This window comes from Pongo pygmaeus, chromosome 21 (assembly GCF_028885625.2).
Source record: "Pongo pygmaeus isolate AG05252 chromosome 21, NHGRI_mPonPyg2-v2.0_pri, whole genome shotgun sequence".
NCBI classification, from domain to species: Eukaryota; Metazoa; Chordata; class Mammalia; order Primates; family Hominidae; genus Pongo; species Pongo pygmaeus.
The window spans coordinates 56,570,701-56,589,222 of NC_072394.2; the positions used below are offsets into that span (position 1 = coordinate 56,570,701).

The following is an 18,522-nucleotide window of genomic DNA, read 5'->3' on the forward strand; positions in this document are numbered from 1 at the left end:
CTCCCTCCTCATAGTCACACGTCCTTCCTGGTGGGGTTAAGGGTTTTCACATACACCTGTTCAACCAACCTCAGACCTCAGTGATGTTTATGACTTGTTCTGTCTCTGTCACTTTCCTAACATCCAACTATCATGGGGTGAAAAAAATCTCTCTTAGAAAAGCTGCTTGAAGCCCTCTCTCTCCTGGCAGGAGGGCAGGAGGATGTATTTATGGAGAAAGTTTGCTTTTTCCTTGGAAAATCATGCTAATAGAACTTGAATTACAGAATTTAAAGCCTGTCATGGAGGAAAGTGACAAATTAACCTACTTGGAGGAGAAATGGAAAAACATGTCTTATGAATGATCAGATTCTGTCACTTCCCGCCCAAAATGCTCTAGCATCTTCCTATCAAGTTCAGGCTAAAATCCAGGTCTTACCATCATGGTTACAAGGTCTTTCTGGTTTCTGACAGCCTGTCCAACATTATCCAAGGGCACAGGAGCTCTTTTCAATGTGTCAAATGTGCATTCACCTTAGGGCTTGTACAGTACCTCTTCCTTTTGTCTGGAATGCTTTTCTTCCTCATATTTGCATGATTCACTCCCCATTCTATGAAACTCTGTGGTCAAATGTCATGTTAAAAGAGCCTTTCCCTGATCAACCCAACTAAATTCACATGCCCTTTTCTCTGTATTACTCCACTTTTCATTTACTAATAGCATATTCCACTTTTTGACATCTTATCACTAGTTGTTTGTTTATTGCCTGTTTCCTGTACCAAAACATAAGCTCCCTGAAGGGAAGAACTTTGTTTTGTTCACTTCTTTATTCTAAGAAATTAGAACAGTGCCTTATCCACAGCATAGATTCTCAGTAAATATTTATTGAATGAATGAATGAATGCAAGGATGGATGAACAAATGAATGGTAGGTCTGTTAATCTAACAGTAAGTGGTGTTGCATCTCTGCAAAGAGATGTTTTGTTGTATGTTTATTTTCCTTTCATAACTGTCTTCTCTTTATTATCTCCTTGTTTGTAATTTTTCTAGGTTTGATTGCTTTTATTTTTCCAATTTTCTAAAGTGTGTGCTTAGGTCATTGATTTTCTTTCTCACTTGTTAGCTAATATGTGTATTTAAAGATAAACATTTCCCTATAAGCACAGCTTTAGCTGAATCCTACATTTTGATATGTCAAATAAATATTTTCTAATTTCTACTGTGATTTCTCTTAAATCATGAGCTATTTGGATTACTTTGCCTCATTTTCAATTATTTAGACATTTTCTTATCCTTAGTTATTGGTTTCTAGCTAATTCCACTGTAGTCAGAGAACATATTGTGTGTTTTTAGCATTTGAAGTTTGTTGAGACCTACTCCATAGTCCAGCACGTGACAACTTTTGTTAAATGTTCCATGTGCACTTAGAAAAAGAAGAGGCATTGTGCAGTTATTGGTTGGTTTGTTCTACAAATGTCAGTTAGGCTGAGTGTGTAAATAGTGCTGGTCAAAATTTCTCCATTCTTACTGACTTATTATCTTTCTGTTTATCAGTTGCTGATAGAAATAGGTTAAAGCCTACCTCTATAATTGTGGATTTATTTCATCTTTTAGATCTGGCAGTTTCTGCTTTATGTGTATTGAAGCTATTCTAGTAGGTACTGTAGATTTAGAATTGCTTTTTCTGGTAGGATTGACGCTTTTTGTTATTATAAGATAGTTCTCTTTATCTTTTATATTGTTTCTTTTCTTAAAGTGTATTTCATCTGATATTAGAATAGCTACACTAGCTTTCTTTTGATTAGTATGTTCATGAAATATCTATCTTTATTTTCATCTTTTCTGTGTGCTTATATTAGGTCTTATCTCTTGTAAGAAGATTATATTTGGGTTTTTTTTATTTAGCATAAAATCTGTCTTTTAATTGGAATATTTAGTCTATTTACACTTAAAGTAATTATTAGTATAGTACTATCACAATATTAATATATTACTATTTTAATTAGTTTCAACTTTTACAAGTTCCCCCTTTTCTCCTTTCTGACTTTTTAAATTAATGAGGTCTTTTTTCAATCATTGTGCTTCTCCTATTAGCTTGTTTTTTTCTGTATTTTTTATTACCTTACAGATTACAATGATAATTCCTGACTTATCAGAATCTAATAAAATTAGTACATTTGCTAGCTCTCAGGCAATAAAAGAATTTGGAACATGTTTAGTACCGTTTTTTTCTTGACTACCTTTTGTGTTATTGCTACCATGTATTTTGACTCTACATATATTTTATTTTATTTTATATTTTATTTTTTTTGAGATGGAGTCTTGCTTGGTCGCCCACGCTGGAGTGCAGTGGCATAATCTTGGCTCACTGCAACCTCTGCCTGCAGGGTTCGAGCGATTCTCCTGCCTCAGCCTCCCGAGCAGCTGGGATTACAGGCATGCACCACCACACCTGGCTAATTTTTGTATTTTTAGTAGAAATGGGGTTTCACCATGTTGGCCAGGCTGGTCTCAAACTCCTGACCTGAAGTGATCCACCCACTTTGGCCTCCCAAAGTGCTGGAATTACAGGTGTGAGCCACCACACTTGGCCTTTTTAAATCCCAGAAGACATTATTATGATCTTTTAATATAGTTGGTATTCGTTTAGATTTACCGACACATTTATCCTTCTGTTGCTTTTAATTCTTTCCTGTTTTTCATCTTCCATCTGAGATCATTTTATTTTTTTCTTAAAGGGTATCTTTTAGTATTTCTTTTAGTAAGGACCTGCTGGTAATATAGAATTTAGTTTTTGTTTATCTGAAAACATAGTTATCTTCAATTTTGATAGCTATTTCTTACTGGGTGTAGAACCGTAGGTTGGCAGGGTTTTTTTTCAACCCCTTTTGTTTTTCTTTCTTCTTTTCTTTCTTTTTCTTTTCCATCTTATCTTATCTTTTTTTTTTTTTTAAGGAGTTTGTCCTTGGACTTTGATTAGTTCTGCTGAAAAGTCAACTGTCAGTCTTATTTTTGCTTTCAATTGAAGTGGAGCACTGCATCTCTCTTTTAGGATGCCTTCAAGGTATTTGTCTAGCTTTTATATTTGTACTCAGTAGGTAAGATGGTCTGCAACTATGTAGCCATTTTTCCCAAGAGAAATTTCACATATTAAATGGCTTTGGTTTTCCACAGATGATGTTAGAGACAGCAAGTGGAGGTAGAGGGAATGAAGGGAGATCAAATCAAGAGAGGTTAAGATAGAGGAAGTAGCTTTACCTGAGGAGCAGACCCTAGACAATTGGCAGAACGCTGGGCCAAAGGAAAGATATAGGGGGCAGGATGGCATTTTCTGAAGATAAATGACCCCAGAAATTCAGACACTGTGATATCCAGTATTCATTTTATATCTCTCTTTATTGTGTTGTATTTCCCTTAAGTAAGTGAGGTCCAGAGAGGATAATCAGCTTGTCCAACATCAAACAGCCGGTCAGAGTGACAGGCTGACATTCAAACTCATGCCAGTAGACTCTAGATCCCACACCTTTAGCCGCTGAACTATATTAAAGATCAGAGGCTTTTAAACTTTTATTATTACAAATCATAATAAGAAATACAATTTGAGTGTATGCACATACATTAGTAATCAAAGCAAACCTTCCACTAATGGATGTTAACCATATTACCCGTGATGCACCATGAGCTTTCTATTGTATTCTATTTTATTCCATTCTGTTCCATTCCATTTCATTTGCTGGATCAACATAAGTGGGTTGGGCCCTGGCTTCAAATAAAAACCACTGCTAAAGACAGGAACTTACCTTAAAGGTTAAAAAGAGTACATAACTCCGATTAGCCAAGAAAAACTCAGAAAGTAAGAAGGAAGGGCAAAAAAAAAAAAAAAAAGTCACTTCTTTCTGTCTTTCAGGAATTTTAATAATAAAACAGCTTTGGATCACCTATTTTAGATTCTTCTAGTAGACAGCCCCCAGTAGATTGCTTAACTTTTCAAATGGCATTGAAAAAGTGAGGAAGTTATTTCACCTCTTTGGGAGGCTGTCTCAGTCCTCTCTATCCATTGGAGGGCAGGGCAGCCACTCAATAAATGTCTGTTGCATGAGCCAAGTAAATGATCAGACCGGGGTGTCTCAGAGCCTTCCCTGCTCTTCTATGCTCTGTTAAGCCACTGAATGAAGAAGGCTGCCACATTTTCCTCTGGGTCAATATCAACAGCAAAACAATATCCCAGAACGGTCATTTCTGGGACAATAAATAGTTTTCCAGAGCTGCTATCTTAGGCCTCTCTGCCGCTAAGGGATTAAAGAGAAATGCACACCCCTCCAGAATTTCCTGTCCTGTCTTGCGGTTGACTTAAAACATTTTCAACTCCCGCCTCCCCCTTTCTCACCATCTCTCTTCATGGTTAAAGAGGTTATAAATTTGCAAAGGAAATGATTAAGCAAATCCAGAAAACTTGGCCATGGGACCTGATTTTTCAAGGCCTTAGTTTTTGAAAGCTGAAGAAATCTGTCCACTGAAGGATTTGCACATGAGTTTTTTAGTCTTAGGGCTGGGGCATAATTTCCTGTTTTTGTATTTTCAAAACTGTTAAGCTACTTGTGAACAACTGGCCAGCAAAGATAGGGAGGGGGCAGGGGATGCGGAGAGAGGGTTGTGAGCCCAGAGAGGAGGAGAAAGGCTGTTTCTTCTCAGTTCTCACAGAACCTCTATGAAAATAGAAAGATTTATTTATTTATTTTTTTAAAGACAGTGAAGTAGAGACAAGGGGTAGATTCTAGACATTGAATTTGGAGGTGTGAGTGGTAAACAGGAGAAGAAACATGTTTTAGCAGGAACTTGAATAAGCTGATTGAAACTCAAAGAACAGTCTGTTTCCATAAGCACGAACATTTCTTAGACACTCATTTTGTGCTTTGCATGGAATACATCATTAAATCCCCACAGCAACTCAGTGAGGTGGATTCTGCTAGTGTCTCCGCTTTATGGATGTGAAAGTGAAGCTGGAGGAAGTTAAGGAACTTGCTGAAAGCCACGTGGCTAGCAAGTAGTACCACTTGGATTGCAACCAAGGCCGTTTGGACCCAGAGCCTGTGTTCATAGCTACTGCTCTCTTCTGAAGACAAAGGAGGAGACAAGGATGTCAGCATGACCATAGCATACAGGTTCATTTATTTAGAGCCAGGGAAGGGGGTGGGACCCTAATCGAGGTTGCCCCTTCCCTTCCCTCCCCTCCCCTCCCCTTCCCTTCCCTTTTTTCTCCTCTTAAAGCCACCAACTGTGCTAGGTATTTGTCTGCTTACTCTCAGATCATTTTTCCAAGCTTCTCTTTAAACTGCATTTCCCAGGTTCCATTACCAACTGGCTTCTGGTTAGGTTCAGCCAGTGGGTGGCACTGACATGTATTTTTCCTGCCTGCTCCCTCCAGTCAACAAAAAGGTACTGCTTGCAGAAGCCTCCATCGGGTTCCAGCTACCCTCAAGCAGCCTCACCCCCATCCACATGGGGTTCTACTTCCCACAGGGTGCCCGGGTTCCCTGGCTCCAGTAGCATCACCTCTTCCCTTTGGCTGTGTGTCTGTAGTGGCGGTTCTGTTTGTAGCCTATTTCTATTTCTTCCTTTCTTTTTTTTTTAAAATTATACTTTAAGTTTTAGGGTACATGTGCACAACGTGCAGGTTAGTTACATATGTATACATGTGCCATGTTCTATTTCTAATCTCTGGGTGGGCCTCACGGCCCCATGGTTGTCTTTTCAACTCTTCCAGCACCTTTGAAACTAGTGCCCATATTAATGTCCTTCTATTCAGCTCCTTGTCATGGGATAGATGTTCCCGAGAAAACCCTAAGACACAGATCACAGATTTTTTTTCTTTCTTTTAGAACAAAGTCTCGGTCTTGTCCCCCAGGCTGGAGTGCGATGGCGTGATCTCGGTTCATTGCAACCTCCGCCTCCCGGGTTCAAGAGATTCTCCTGCCTCAGCCCCCCGAGTAGCTGGGATTACAGGCACCTGCCACCACACCTTGCTAATTTTTGTATTTTTAGTAGAGACGGGGTTTTACCATGTTGGCCAGGCTGGTCTAGAACTCCTGACCTCAGGTGATCCACCCGCCTTGGCCTCCCAAAGTGCAGGGATTACAGGCGTGAGCCACCGCACCCGGCCGACACAGAGGTTTTTAACCTAAGACACAGACCCTGAGACAAAAACTTGGGTGCAAGTAGTTTATTTGGGAAGTGATCCCAGGAAGCACAAATGGTGGGGTGGGGGGGCGTGTTCATGAGTATGTTACTGCTGTGGGTGACGGGTGGCTCGGTCTTGCTGAGGACCCTTGAGAGAACGCAAAGATGACCCTTCAACATTGTCTCACTGAGAGATGGGGCAGCTGAGATATTTACCTGCCCTCTCTCATCTTTGACTGATTGAGAATTGTCCTTCGGGGCATAAAATTTCAGGTATTTTCAAAATGCCATGCAGGTGGGCTAAACAAGCTCCTACAGCCCCCGGAGAAAGCCACCGAGAGAAAAAGCAAAGAACGAGGAGTTTTGGGGTGGGAAGCTGTCAGTGCTGCAGGTAAACTCGGGTAGGCTGAAGACGATGGGGCAGGGCAGCCACAGCACCTACTGCCATGGCGACTTGGCCACCGTTATAAGTAGATGCAACTGTACAACCAAGGATAGCCAAGGGTGGACCCGAACCCCCTCTCCAGAAATTCTGCCTTACTTTAGAATGGGGTGAACAGCAGGGAAAATGAACAATTTTCTTTGCTTTTTCTCCTCCCTCCTTTCCTTTTTCTAGATAAGCCAGCCAGCCAACTGCTTATGAGGATGAGGAGAAACTGGGGCAAAGTTTAAGGATGTCCCAAAGTCTGGGTGGCCTTCAGTCCGTGAAAGAGAACACGTCTGTTCTATCTCAGGCTGAGGTCATCTGCATCCTCATCAATAAGCTAACTGAGCACTCATTACCTGCCAGACATGATGCCTACATGCTCTAAATGCACGGTCTCGTTTATTCTCAGCAACTTTCGGAGATAAGTGCTGTTATCATTCCCATTCCACAGAGGAACAAACTAAGGCTCTGAGAAGAAGTAATTTGCTCAAGACCGCACGGCCTGGGATCATGGGTGTGAATCATCTGGGTGAATGATGAGGCCAAATCCCAAGTCCATGTTTATGACACTTAGAAATAACCATTTAAGTGTCCTTTGAAGGGTCAAAACCATTTAGAGGTTTTATCTCTTTCTTACAATCTTCAAAGAAGTTTAATACCTTATAATAAATATCTCACAGATAACTCAGGTCACTCAGTGAATATTAGTTGAATTGCTTTTGTATTAGATACTACCTGCAGCCAAAATATAAATCTGACTATGTCACCCTCCAGCTCAGATATCTTCCATGGCTCCCCATTGCCCTCAAGAGACGATTTAAACTCGTTACTACGGACTCTTTACTCCAAGTCCTTGAGATCCATCTGTGCCACCTCCCCAGCTTCCATCCTGTTATCCGTTCTCCCCACAGTCTCACTTCAGCCATGCTAAGCTACCTGCCATTCTCTCTGTGGACCCTGGGCTCTTGCACTTGCTGTTCTTCTGGGAGCCCTTTTGTCCAACGCTTATTCATTCTGTGTGAGTTAACTCAACTGTCACCTCCCAAAAGTGGCCAACCTCCACCCACTGTGGTCTTGCACCAGTGCCTTCCCCTGAGTCCCGTGACATCCTGCATTTGCTTCTCTTACATTGTATTATTATTATCTTTTTGCCTGCCTGTCTCTCCCACAGACATGAAAGCAAGCCTTTTATGTACTTAGGTTGGATTTCAACCTTGGCTCTGCCATGTGTGTTCTTGGGCAAAGTTGTTTTTTTCTCTGTGAGCCTTAGTTTCCTCAGCTGTCAAATAAGCAGTGAACAAGGTTAAGTCATGTGACACACAATACCTGGCATATAGTGAGGTTCAATGTTAGCTTTTTTAATCTAAGCATCTTCAGGGCCAGTCTTTGGACCAAACATGCTGTTGATGCTCAGTGAAGTGGTAGCTCTACCTGGACCAGTGGTTTTCAAATTTTCTCCTTCATTGGAACCACCTGAGAGGCTGCTAAAACACAGGTTACTGGGTCCCATCCCAAGAGTTTTTGATTCTGCGGGTACGGAGTGGGGCTTGAGAGTTTGCATTCCTAATATGTTCTCAGGTGGTGCTGAGGCTGCTGGTCCTGGGACTGTACTTTTAGAACCACTGGGCTGGTTACCTGGGAAGGGTAGATGTCTGGTTAGGGTGATCAGACATTCAGAGCTAAAACAAATTCACACTAGAGGACAAGGCAATCCACAATGGGTGTGGCCACAGGATATTTGTTTATCAATTTATCCATTCAACCAATATTTGTTGAGTATCTACCATGTCCAGGCATTGTGCTAGACACTGACAATAGAACAATGAATGAGCAAGACAAGAAGGTCCAGATCTTGATAAGTTCACATTCTAGTGGCCCTGCTTTGGAAGGTGGGGACCGTCATTACACAAATCGCATGGGTGTGAATTGAAGGGACACAGTTAGTTTGAGGAATGGTTAGCCTTAAAGCCACTGATACCAAAAATGGCTTTACTGTCTACTGTATCATTGTATTGCCTTCTCAACATGATTTCACCAAAATGATTCATTGAAACTGATTATGGTATTCCCACAATCCCCTTGCCTGGAACTGCAGCCATCATTCAGCACAGTTTTAGGATGAAGTCAAGCCATGGAACATGAATGGAGTGTCAGAGAACCAGAGCCAGGCTATGAGACTTAACACTAGTTATATGAAACGATACATTTCCTCATTATCATTGTTAGCTGGAACAGAGTCTCAGAGAATCAAAGCCAAAGATGTTATACAACACCTACTATATGAAATGATAAATACCCTTATTGTTACGATTATTCGCCAATTCAAGTAGGGGTTTTCTGTTACTTGGTGCTAAAAGTTTCCCATGATAGAATAGCTTGCCTTTTATAAGTGCTTACAATGTGCCAGCCACTGCACTAAATGTTTGGTATGCACCATCTCACTGCATGCTGGCAGCAACTCCACGAGTAGGCTCTATTATTAGCCCATTGTTGAGGGAGGACACTCAGAGTTTAAGTCACTTGCTCTTTAGTTGGGAGTGGAGAAGATGAGAGGTAAGGCTGCTTTGTGGAGCAGGATGGGCCAGTAAGGGTTATTTAAATGCATCGCAATGACACCAACTTAAACGTTTTGCAATCACACAGTCTTCCTTGAGCTTCTTCCGAGATAGAGCAGATAAGGATGGACACAAACCAACCAACCTTATCTTCGTTTGGAGGACTGAGAATCACAGAAGGCAACTGACTTGTCCAGTTCAGCTTTCTCGTTCTAGTTCTCCTAATTAAACTTGACTGCTTTCTAGAAGATAATCAACAAATACACTCTCAGGCTCCTTTGGCCCAGTTTCCCGGTTAGGCAATCAGGGAAAAAGGTCTAGGCATTGTAGAACCCCAGGTCCTGCAGCTCCCCCACGTGGCTGCATTTTGACAAAAGCATGCTTCTGAGAGAGTATATCACGTAAGGAACCAGCCCTTCCACAGCTGTCATTAGCAGAAGTGCAGCTGGGGGCCATTTTGTCAAGAAGTGCTTATTTGGAAAAACAAAACAAAACAAAAAACGAAAAAGAAAATCTATACAGGTGCATGCCAGTTCCCCGGTAATGAAATGTAACAAAGGAAGCACTTAAGTTCAGTGAGGGAAATACAGCTTTAAATTACAGATTGTACCCAGAGCACTTTATAAACGGTAATGTGTGATAATGTATTATCCTTACTTCTGTGAAATTGTGGACTGCAACTTCTGCCGGGGCCAGTTAAAGGGCCAGGAGATGGAGAGGGTTGTGTGAATGCCGTTCAAGAAAAGGGCAACAGAGGCTAAGGGGTTAAACTCCCCAGAAAACCAATTTATGCAAAGGGCTGGATCCTGACCGGCATTCTGCACTAAAGATCTGAATTACAAATTTAGAGAATTTGCTGCTCGGTAAGTAATTTCTTTTCTTCCTAATGGAGACTATAATTTCCAGTGGGCCAGTGCCACTTAATTTGCACTGATAGAGTGAACAAAATCTTGACCACGGAGAAGCCTAATTCTACTCACCGTGCAAAATTGCCCTTTAAAAAGGCTTAAAGAGGGACATTCAAAGGATGGTTAAAACCAACCCCTATAATCTTACATTGCTGCAAAGCACATTCCCTAGTTTCCCCTGTGTTTGTATCTTGGGTTAGTTAATAATTGGAATTATTTCTTTTTCCTTCCCTGTAAGGTAGGTAGTGTAGCTGATTTTATTTTTTTAAGGTATAAGATCCACTTGGGATTATCTGACACAAGAAATAACATTGTCAGATTCAGATTGGAGAAATCTGCATCCTTCCAGGCACTCTGAGAAGGGGAAGGACACAGATTCTTGGTTTCTTGAAATCTAATTCTTTAAGACACTTAGAATCTAATTTAATGAGGCCCCAGTGCTTCTGGACTGTTTGCAAACAAACAAGAACAATCTAGTGTGTGTGAAGTGGGAGGAGGGAGGGGAGAGAATGTGTGTTTAGACCCCTGATAATTTGTCTAAAAAGCAAGCGGATACATACAACAAAGACACAGGAATTTCACTTTCTTTCTCTTTTCCTTCCCATTTTGGTTTCTATTTTGTTATGTGCCTCCTTCTCCAAGACAACGAACGCAGGAAGGACCTCACTGGCTGCTGGGAACAACTGCCCTTTTGAATGAATTATTTTATGGTTACCAGTCAAAAAGTCACCGTCAGCTGGAACTGGAAGGGAGGTGAGTGTGTGTGTGTGTGTGTGTGTGTGCGTGTGCGTGTGCGTGCGCGCGCGCGCGCGCGCAGTGGCAGCCATTTCAGCTCAATAGCTCCATTCCTGGAAAGGCCACTTCTTGACATGGGAGAAGACACACTTCCCTGTGTACCTAAAAACAAATAATAAGTAAATAAATAATAATAATAAGAAGAAGAAAGTCATTTTTGCTCCCTCCCCCAGGTCTTAATTCTTCTTTCTCTTTTAATCATGTTTTTCTGTGTGCCACCTTTGCTTTGCTTATTTCCCCCACTGCTTGTTCTGTCTGAGTGGCATTTCTGGGAATCTGTGTCCTAAAGGCTTTCTTGGGTTTACTGGTGAGTTTCAGCTCTTTTTCACTCTAGTTCCGCATAAGGGGTGGACATTAGTATTTATTGTAAATGCATTGGAAATGGGATCTCAATTCAACACAACAACAATAACACACACACACAAACACAAAAATGGAGTATTAACTTGTTTCTTAAGGTATAACTGAATTTAGAGTTCTCCCAATAAGTCATGTGCTTTACGTCTCTCTGCCCTTTCTTGCTTTAAAAAAAAAAGCAATTTCATTAAAAGACTATTCTCTTTTTTGGCCCAGGAGCATAGGAGACCAGTTATAAAAACTGTTGGCATGCTTTGCAGAGAGATTCTCAGCAAAGAGCCTTTTTTTGTTTTATTTTGTTTTGTTTTGTTTGAGTGGGGGGCTTGGGAGGGCTCCATCTGCCTTAGTAACTGGCTAAGTAACTGGCCTGGGCTACTCAGTCTGTTTCTCTTCCTCCTGCCTAGGGGCATTTCTTATCTGGGCAAAAAGCCCCTGTACCCAGCGAGGTGAAACTTGCAAATGATACTGTCACCTTCCTCAATGGACTGCAGCTCAGGAGCTCACCAAAGGTTGCAGCAGGCAACCTCCACGGTGTTTGGAGACAAAGGAATAGCAGCTGCCTGGTTTCCTTGAATCACCCCATGCTCTGACGATGGCAGTGATGGGCCTCCCACCAATGGCTTCCCCAAGTGCTGTTTTCCTGCTTCATGCCAAGTTAAGCATTCTGATACTAAGCGGCATGAGATAGTGCTCAACTGGGTGAGGCACAGGTGTGAGTAATCTCGAGGTATGGTCAGGAGGGTTGAAAAAGCTAACCCAGCTGCAAGGAAAAGACCTCTGGTCTTTATTGGAAACACGAATTTGACCCGTCCAAGCTGGGAGCTAATAGGCCCCAGCAGCACAGGATCCTCTCTTCGCTTACGCTTGGGTTTTGAGTGATACCATATTTTTCTGAACACATTTTCCAAATGCCTATTTGCCAAAGCCGTGGTGTAATTTGCCTAAGCAGCAAACTTGTCCTTATAGTCGAGGTCCATCCACATCAGGAGAGTATATTCAATGTTTATCTCCGACCAATGTGTGATGAATTGCATATGAGATAGATTTGTGTGAGCCAATGTGTGTGTGTGGATCTGTGTTAGTTACATGTGTTTATTTGCATGTATGTAAACATGACTGTGTGAGTGCATGGATCTATTCCTGCATGATATATATTTATATATATGAATATGTGCATATATATGCAAATATGGGTATAAATATGTATCTGAACATATATGTGTGTATCTGTAGTGGACACTGCCAATGCACTTGTCCTCCAGTTACTTAGGCATCCCAGCTTCTCAGCTCAATGGGGGCCGCTTGCCCATCCCCCCACCTCCCAGGGCAGCCCAGAATTCACCTATGGGGGTTCAAAGGCTGGCTCCCTTGACTCAAGGTCAAACTATCTGAGTGGTGCAATTCATGCTCCAGTTGAAACCAACCCTTGCCCAACTCCTTGCTTGCCCTCTTCTTTTTCTCTTACTCCCTTTCCCTCAGAGCCCACTCCCAGTATATCCTATGCGTCCAAATCCCCATCTCAGGCTCTGCTCCAAGCAACCTGGCCTAAGACAGCACTGTTCTATACATGCATGTGTGTGTACATGCAAACATACACATGCACACATTTGTGTGTGTGTGTGCCCATATACAAGGAAATCTGGGAAGATCTGGGAGAGAATGATCTTCCAAAGAAGATAATGGAGGAAGAGTATGGATTTTATAATGTAGAAGTTAGAGCCATCTCATTCAGACTGCTTTGAAAGTTGAAAATTAAAAGATACTTTAGAAGTAAATGTATTTTTTATTAAATCAGAAAAAGAAAGATACAGTTTACATGACTGTCAGTCAATCATATGCTACTTTGAATTACATTTTAATAGACTCAGGATCCTATTTACTCCTTTGTACAGGTATTAAAAACAACTCAGGTATTTGAGAAATCTTCTGTAAATTTTTATTAACTGAGGTTATGGGGAGGGTTTTATCAGAGCACATCCTGAGAACATTAGGAATGACAGACACACTTGAGATAAGTGTCAGACGGAACAGATGAAGCGAGCCCCTCAGCCATCTGAGAAACATTAATAATGTAAGATAGCAGAGACCAAATCTTTGTTAGGGATACAGAATACAGGATAAAAATGGGGACCTTGCCGCCCCCTTGTGTTGCAAAATAACCATGCAACTTCCTTTGTTTTTTTTTTTTTTTTTTTTTTTAAGTTGTACTCTTTGCCCTTGTCACTGAGCCTCAAAAGCAATTGTTTTCCCAAATCATTTTAAGCCCTCCCCAGTCAATCTTTTCCCTCTCATCAATAACTTACAAGGACCCTATTTGAAAAACAACGCTTATTCATTCCTTTTTCTATACCCCACCCATTCCATTCTAGGAAATTGGCAACCACCCAACACAGCCCGGGTTCTCCCTCCTTGAGATGTGAATTTAAACAAATGGATTTTCGTCTCCCCTCTTCAAGCTTAGAAGATGAGCATGCGTTTACTACAACGCTTAATTCCTTCTAGCAGCATTTCTCTTCTATAACTTACTTGCCACTGCCTTTTTTTTTTTTTTTTATAGAATCTTGCTCTGTCGCCCAGGGTGGAGTGCAATGGTGCAACTTCGGCTCACTGCAAACTCCACCTCCCAGGTACAAGCAGTTCTCGTGCCTTGGGCTCCTGAGTAGCTGGGACTACAGGTGTGTGCCACCATGCCTGGCTAATTTTTGTACTTTCAGTAGAGATGGGGTTTCACGATGTTGGCCGGGCTAGTCTTGAACTCCTGACCTCAGGTGATCTACCTGCCTTGGCCTCCCAAAGTGCTGGGGTTACAGGCGAGAGCCACCATGCCCAGCCACCATTGCCATTTTCATCACTTAACCCGAACACATTCCTCTATTCCCTCCCTTTCCTGCTTGGTGATCATCGACTCTTCTGACCCAACTAGGTGACCTGCTAAACCATCTTTACTGTTATTTGCCAGAAAAGACTGGACCAGAGACGTAAATAATACACCTCAATATACAACAGCTCGGGCTTAATTTCTAGGCAGAATTTCATTTGCTGGCCATCAGAAGAATATATACATGGAGCGTGTTTGGGGAGGAGATGGAGTAAGGAGAACACATCTTGGTGGCAGGAGAACCTGGTGGGAACCGTGCTGATTTGTTTACTTGGATTTGCCAACTGGTCCGATGGATACTGGGTCTGTTTGCACTTGAGCATCCAACATCCGCTTTGGTCCCTGGAGAAAAACAGAAAGACTTGGCAGCCTATTGAAGATCTGTAATGTCAACAGCAACAATGGCCATTTATGCAGCACTTACTCTGTGCTAGGTGTTGTGCTAAATTAATATATCTCATTCCTCAGTGCTGGGTAAGAGAATGGTCTCCAATCAGATGCCCGGGTTCAATACCCAGTTACATGACTTTCTAGCTTTGTGAAATCTTGGACAAATTACTTATCATCTCTTTGCGCTTTGGTTTCTTTATCTTTAAAATGGAAATGACAAACTTATCTCAGAGGGTTGTTCCCAAGATAAAGTGAGTTCATACTTATAATGCACTTAGTACCTGGGGGGTACTAATTCTACCTTACTTTAGCCCCCTCCCCAGTTACCATCTAGGTTCATCACCCTGTTTTCTTTTCTTTTTTTTTTTATTATACTTTAAGTTTTAGGGTACATTTGCACAACGTGCAGGTTTGTTACATATGTATACATGTGCCATGTTGGTGTGCTGCACCCATTAACTCGTCATTTAACATTAGGTATATCTCCTAATGCTATCCTTCCGCCCACCCCCCCATCCCAAACCCTATTTTATTTTCTCTCAGAACATACCACTCTTTGAAATGATCTTATTATCTAATTTATTTGTCTAACATCTGTCTTCTACACCAGATTGGAAGCTGCAAGGATTCTGTGTGTCTCAGCGCCTTGCAGGTTCCTAGCACATGGTACCTAGCCTTAACATTGACTGAATGTGGGTGAAGGAATGTTGTCAGGCAGATACTATTATTTTATTTTATTTTTTTGAGACAAAGTCTCACTCTGTTGCCTAGGCTGAAGTACAGTGGTGGGACTATGTTCACTGTAGTCTTGAAGTCCTGGGCTCTAATGATCCCCCCACGTCAGCCTCCCCAGTAGCTTGGACTACAGGTGCACACCACCAAACCCAGCTAATTTTTAAATTTTTTTGTAGAGACGGGGTCTCAATTTGTTGTCCAGGATGATCTTGAACTCCTGGGCTCATGTGATCCTCCTACCTTGGCCTCCCAAAGTGTTGGAGTTACAGGTGTAAGCCACTATGCCTAGCCTGAGTACTATTATTATTATTGTTACTTTACTGTTTCTGTCAAGTATAACTTATAAATAGTAAAGTTAACCTTTTCTGTATTTGGTTCTATGAGGTTAGACCAACACAAATAGCCAGCTAAAACCACCACCCAAATTGACATGTCACATTGTTCTGTCCCCTCCCAGATCCTTGTGCCTTCTGTGGTCAACCCCTCCCCACCGCAGACCCTGGCAAGCACCGATCTGTTTTCATCCCTAGAGTTCTGCCTTTGCCAGGATGTCATATCATGGGATCCTAGAGTATATACAGCCCTTCAGACTAGCTTCTTTCATGTAGCATAGTGGATTTGAGATTCATCCACCTTGCTGCATGGATCAATTGTGGGCCTCCTTTTATACTATAAGGCAGTATAGGGTAGTACAGTATAAGATTGTATATATTGTATACGGTATATATATATATATACACATAGAGTATAGTATAGAGTAGTATAATAACGTATTGTAGCATAGTATACATAGATAGTATAGTGTAGTATAAGGTAATATAGGATAGTACAATATAGGGTAGTGTATATTTTATAGTATATATAGTATATATATATAGTATAATCAAGTATGGTAACTATAGCACAGTATAGTTTAGTACACTGTATAGTATAGTAAATAAAGTATAGCAAAGCATAATGTATAATATAGTATGACATATACAGAACAGGATAGTATATAGTATAGGAAATGGAAGTATAATACACTATCACAAAGTATATATGGTGTAGTATATGTACATAGTGTCTTGTAGTATAATGCAGTTGAATATACATAGTATCATATAATATGTAATATAGTACATAGAGTGTATTATAGCATAATAAATAGAGTGTAGTTTAGTATATGTGATGTATAAAGGGCACATATATAGTATATGTATATAGTACATAGACTGTATAGTGCCCTGTATAATCTAGCATCGTATAGTATATTGTAAATACTACATAGTGTAGTGTAATTTCATGTAATTTACCATGGAATCAGATTGCTGGGCTTTGAACGCCAGACCTGTCACTTCCTAGCTGGGTGACTTTGGTCAAATTGCCTAACCCTCTACTCAAGCCTTAATTTTACCGTTGATAAAATGGGAATTCACAGGGTAGTTTTGAAGATTAAATGTTAGTATATGCAATGTACTTTGAACAATCTTTGTCACACAGTAACTATGATAAAAGAGTTATGATTACTTTTAGTGGTGGTAGTTGAATTCACTAATTCATTCAACAACATATATTGAGGACCTACTGCAGACAACACATTGTGTTATTAATAGTTTTGGGGCATCAAGAGATGACCAGGACACCGTGAGATACCGAAAGCTTGGGCTCAGGAGTCAGCTGTGGGTTTGGGGATGCTCCATCCCTTTCTGGTTGCATGACCTCTGGCCGGTCCCTCGCCACTGAGAGCCTGCTGCCTCATCTGTGTGAGGTCTTAGACTGCCATCCCACCTGGTCCTCACTGCAGCCCACAAGGTTGACGCCACTGTCACTCTCAGGCTACAGAGGAGGCTGCTGAAGCCCAGCGAGCCCAAGCCACTTCAGTCAAGTTCCTGCCAGTAAGTGGGGTGCTGGCTTCTGTCCCTGATCTCTGAACTCTGAGCTGGGTAAATGCTGTTCCCCATCCCCTCCATTTACTGTGCATTGTAATCGCTTGTTGCTGTGATTAGAGCACAAACTCCCCACGGCACAGTGGTGCCAGACTCATCTCTGCACCTTTACAACCCAGGGCAGGGGCTAACTAAATAATACTCACAAAATAGCCTTTCCTGACTAATTAAACCTCACAAGCATTGCTCTAAGGGCATTGTACACTACTGCATTTCATCTTCATGCTAACCCTGTGATATCAGCACCATTCACTTCATTGATCTGGTATCTGAAACTCAGCAAGGTGACAGGTCCAAGCTCATGCAGCCACTAGATGAGAGCTAGGTTCAAGTCCAGGAACAAGCTTCTTGCAAGTGTCTAGAGCCTGGTCTCAGGCTGGCCACGGGTGGCAGCCATCCATCCTGCCTCTGTTTGCCCAGCGTGCCTTGCCGTGGGTCCTGGTTCACCCAGGCTCCACCCTGCCCAGTCAGCTCGCCTCTATTAAAGCTTACTTCCCCGAGGTTTCCATCCTTTAAGTTCCATGAGCTTGATCTTGGGGCTTGATAGGCTAAACAGCAAACTCAGATGGCCAGGTGGCTGCCACGGGCCTGAACTTTGCATATAGATGAACTTATACAAGCATTTTCTTCATTTATTAAAAAAAATTAGATGCTGGCATTTAAAAATTGGGTATTTTCTCTTAAAAATTCTCCACCTTTGTTATTTTCTCTTGAATAAATGGACAGGTCCTGCCACAATGGGTCTGCAGTCCCCCAAGGTAACATGTGGCTGGTGCTGAGGAGTGGCACCCCCTTTAGGTGGGCACCTGCCCTTTAGGTTGCCACAGATCACACCTGACTCACTGGCCTCATATACATACCCTTCTGGCCTCACTGGGACTCCACCTTGGAGGCCAGAGACATAAACGCAACCCTTTTTCTGCCTTCTATACCAGGACTACACGTCACAGTTCACAAGGCCAAACCAGACCCATTCTCTTACCTGTTCTCTCTCCAGCCCAGTGAGGTGGACAGTGATTATTATTCACCCTGTTTTACAGATGCAGAAACTGAGGCTCCAAGATTACCTAGGACTAGGTCATGCAGTAATGGCCTGGCCACTTTGACTTAGAATCTGGCCCTCAGCTCACCTGTTGTCCCCGGCTGTCTCCTGTTCACTGCCCGCTCTTTCCAACCCTCGGTCTCAGGCTCCTTGCAGTGACTGTGCTGATTGTCACAAGCCTCGGTTCAGCCCACACCAGTGTGGACAGATGTCTTCCCCTTTTAAGCCTCCATTTGTTCATCTGCTAAACCTGCCTGCAGATTGCACTGCACACAATCTAGCACTTCAGGGGCTCATGAAAATGGGAAAGGGGAAGGCTGGGAAAGGGCCATCAAAGAAGTGGTGCTTAG

General features: G+C 42.0%; 1 protein-coding gene and 1 long non-coding RNA gene across 8 annotated transcripts in view; one reads left to right on the forward strand and one right to left on the reverse strand.

Moving 5' to 3' along the window:
* Nucleotides 1–6,281: 6,281 nt before the first annotated feature.
* On the forward strand, nucleotides 6,282–16,716 carry LOC129021849 (uncharacterized). The gene is made up of 3 exons (XR_010125227.1): nucleotides 6,282–10,002; nucleotides 10,690–10,800; nucleotides 11,604–16,716. It is a non-coding gene; the product is annotated as an uncharacterized LOC129021849 (long non-coding RNA).
* BCAS1 (brain enriched myelin associated protein 1) overlaps nucleotides 13,372–18,522 on the reverse strand; it is a 130,782-nt gene continuing 125,631 nt past the window's right edge. For 6 of the 7 annotated variants that reach the window (XM_054467789.1, XM_054467785.1, XM_054467788.1 and 3 more), the window contains one exon: nucleotides 13,372–14,419. In XM_054467789.1, coding sequence (XP_054323764.1) covers nucleotides 14,345–14,419 — 75 coding nt within the window. In that variant the 3' untranslated portion in view covers nucleotides 13,372–14,344. The remainder of the gene's footprint in view (nucleotides 14,420–18,522) is intronic. The other variant, XM_054467787.1, reaches the window with a different exon arrangement.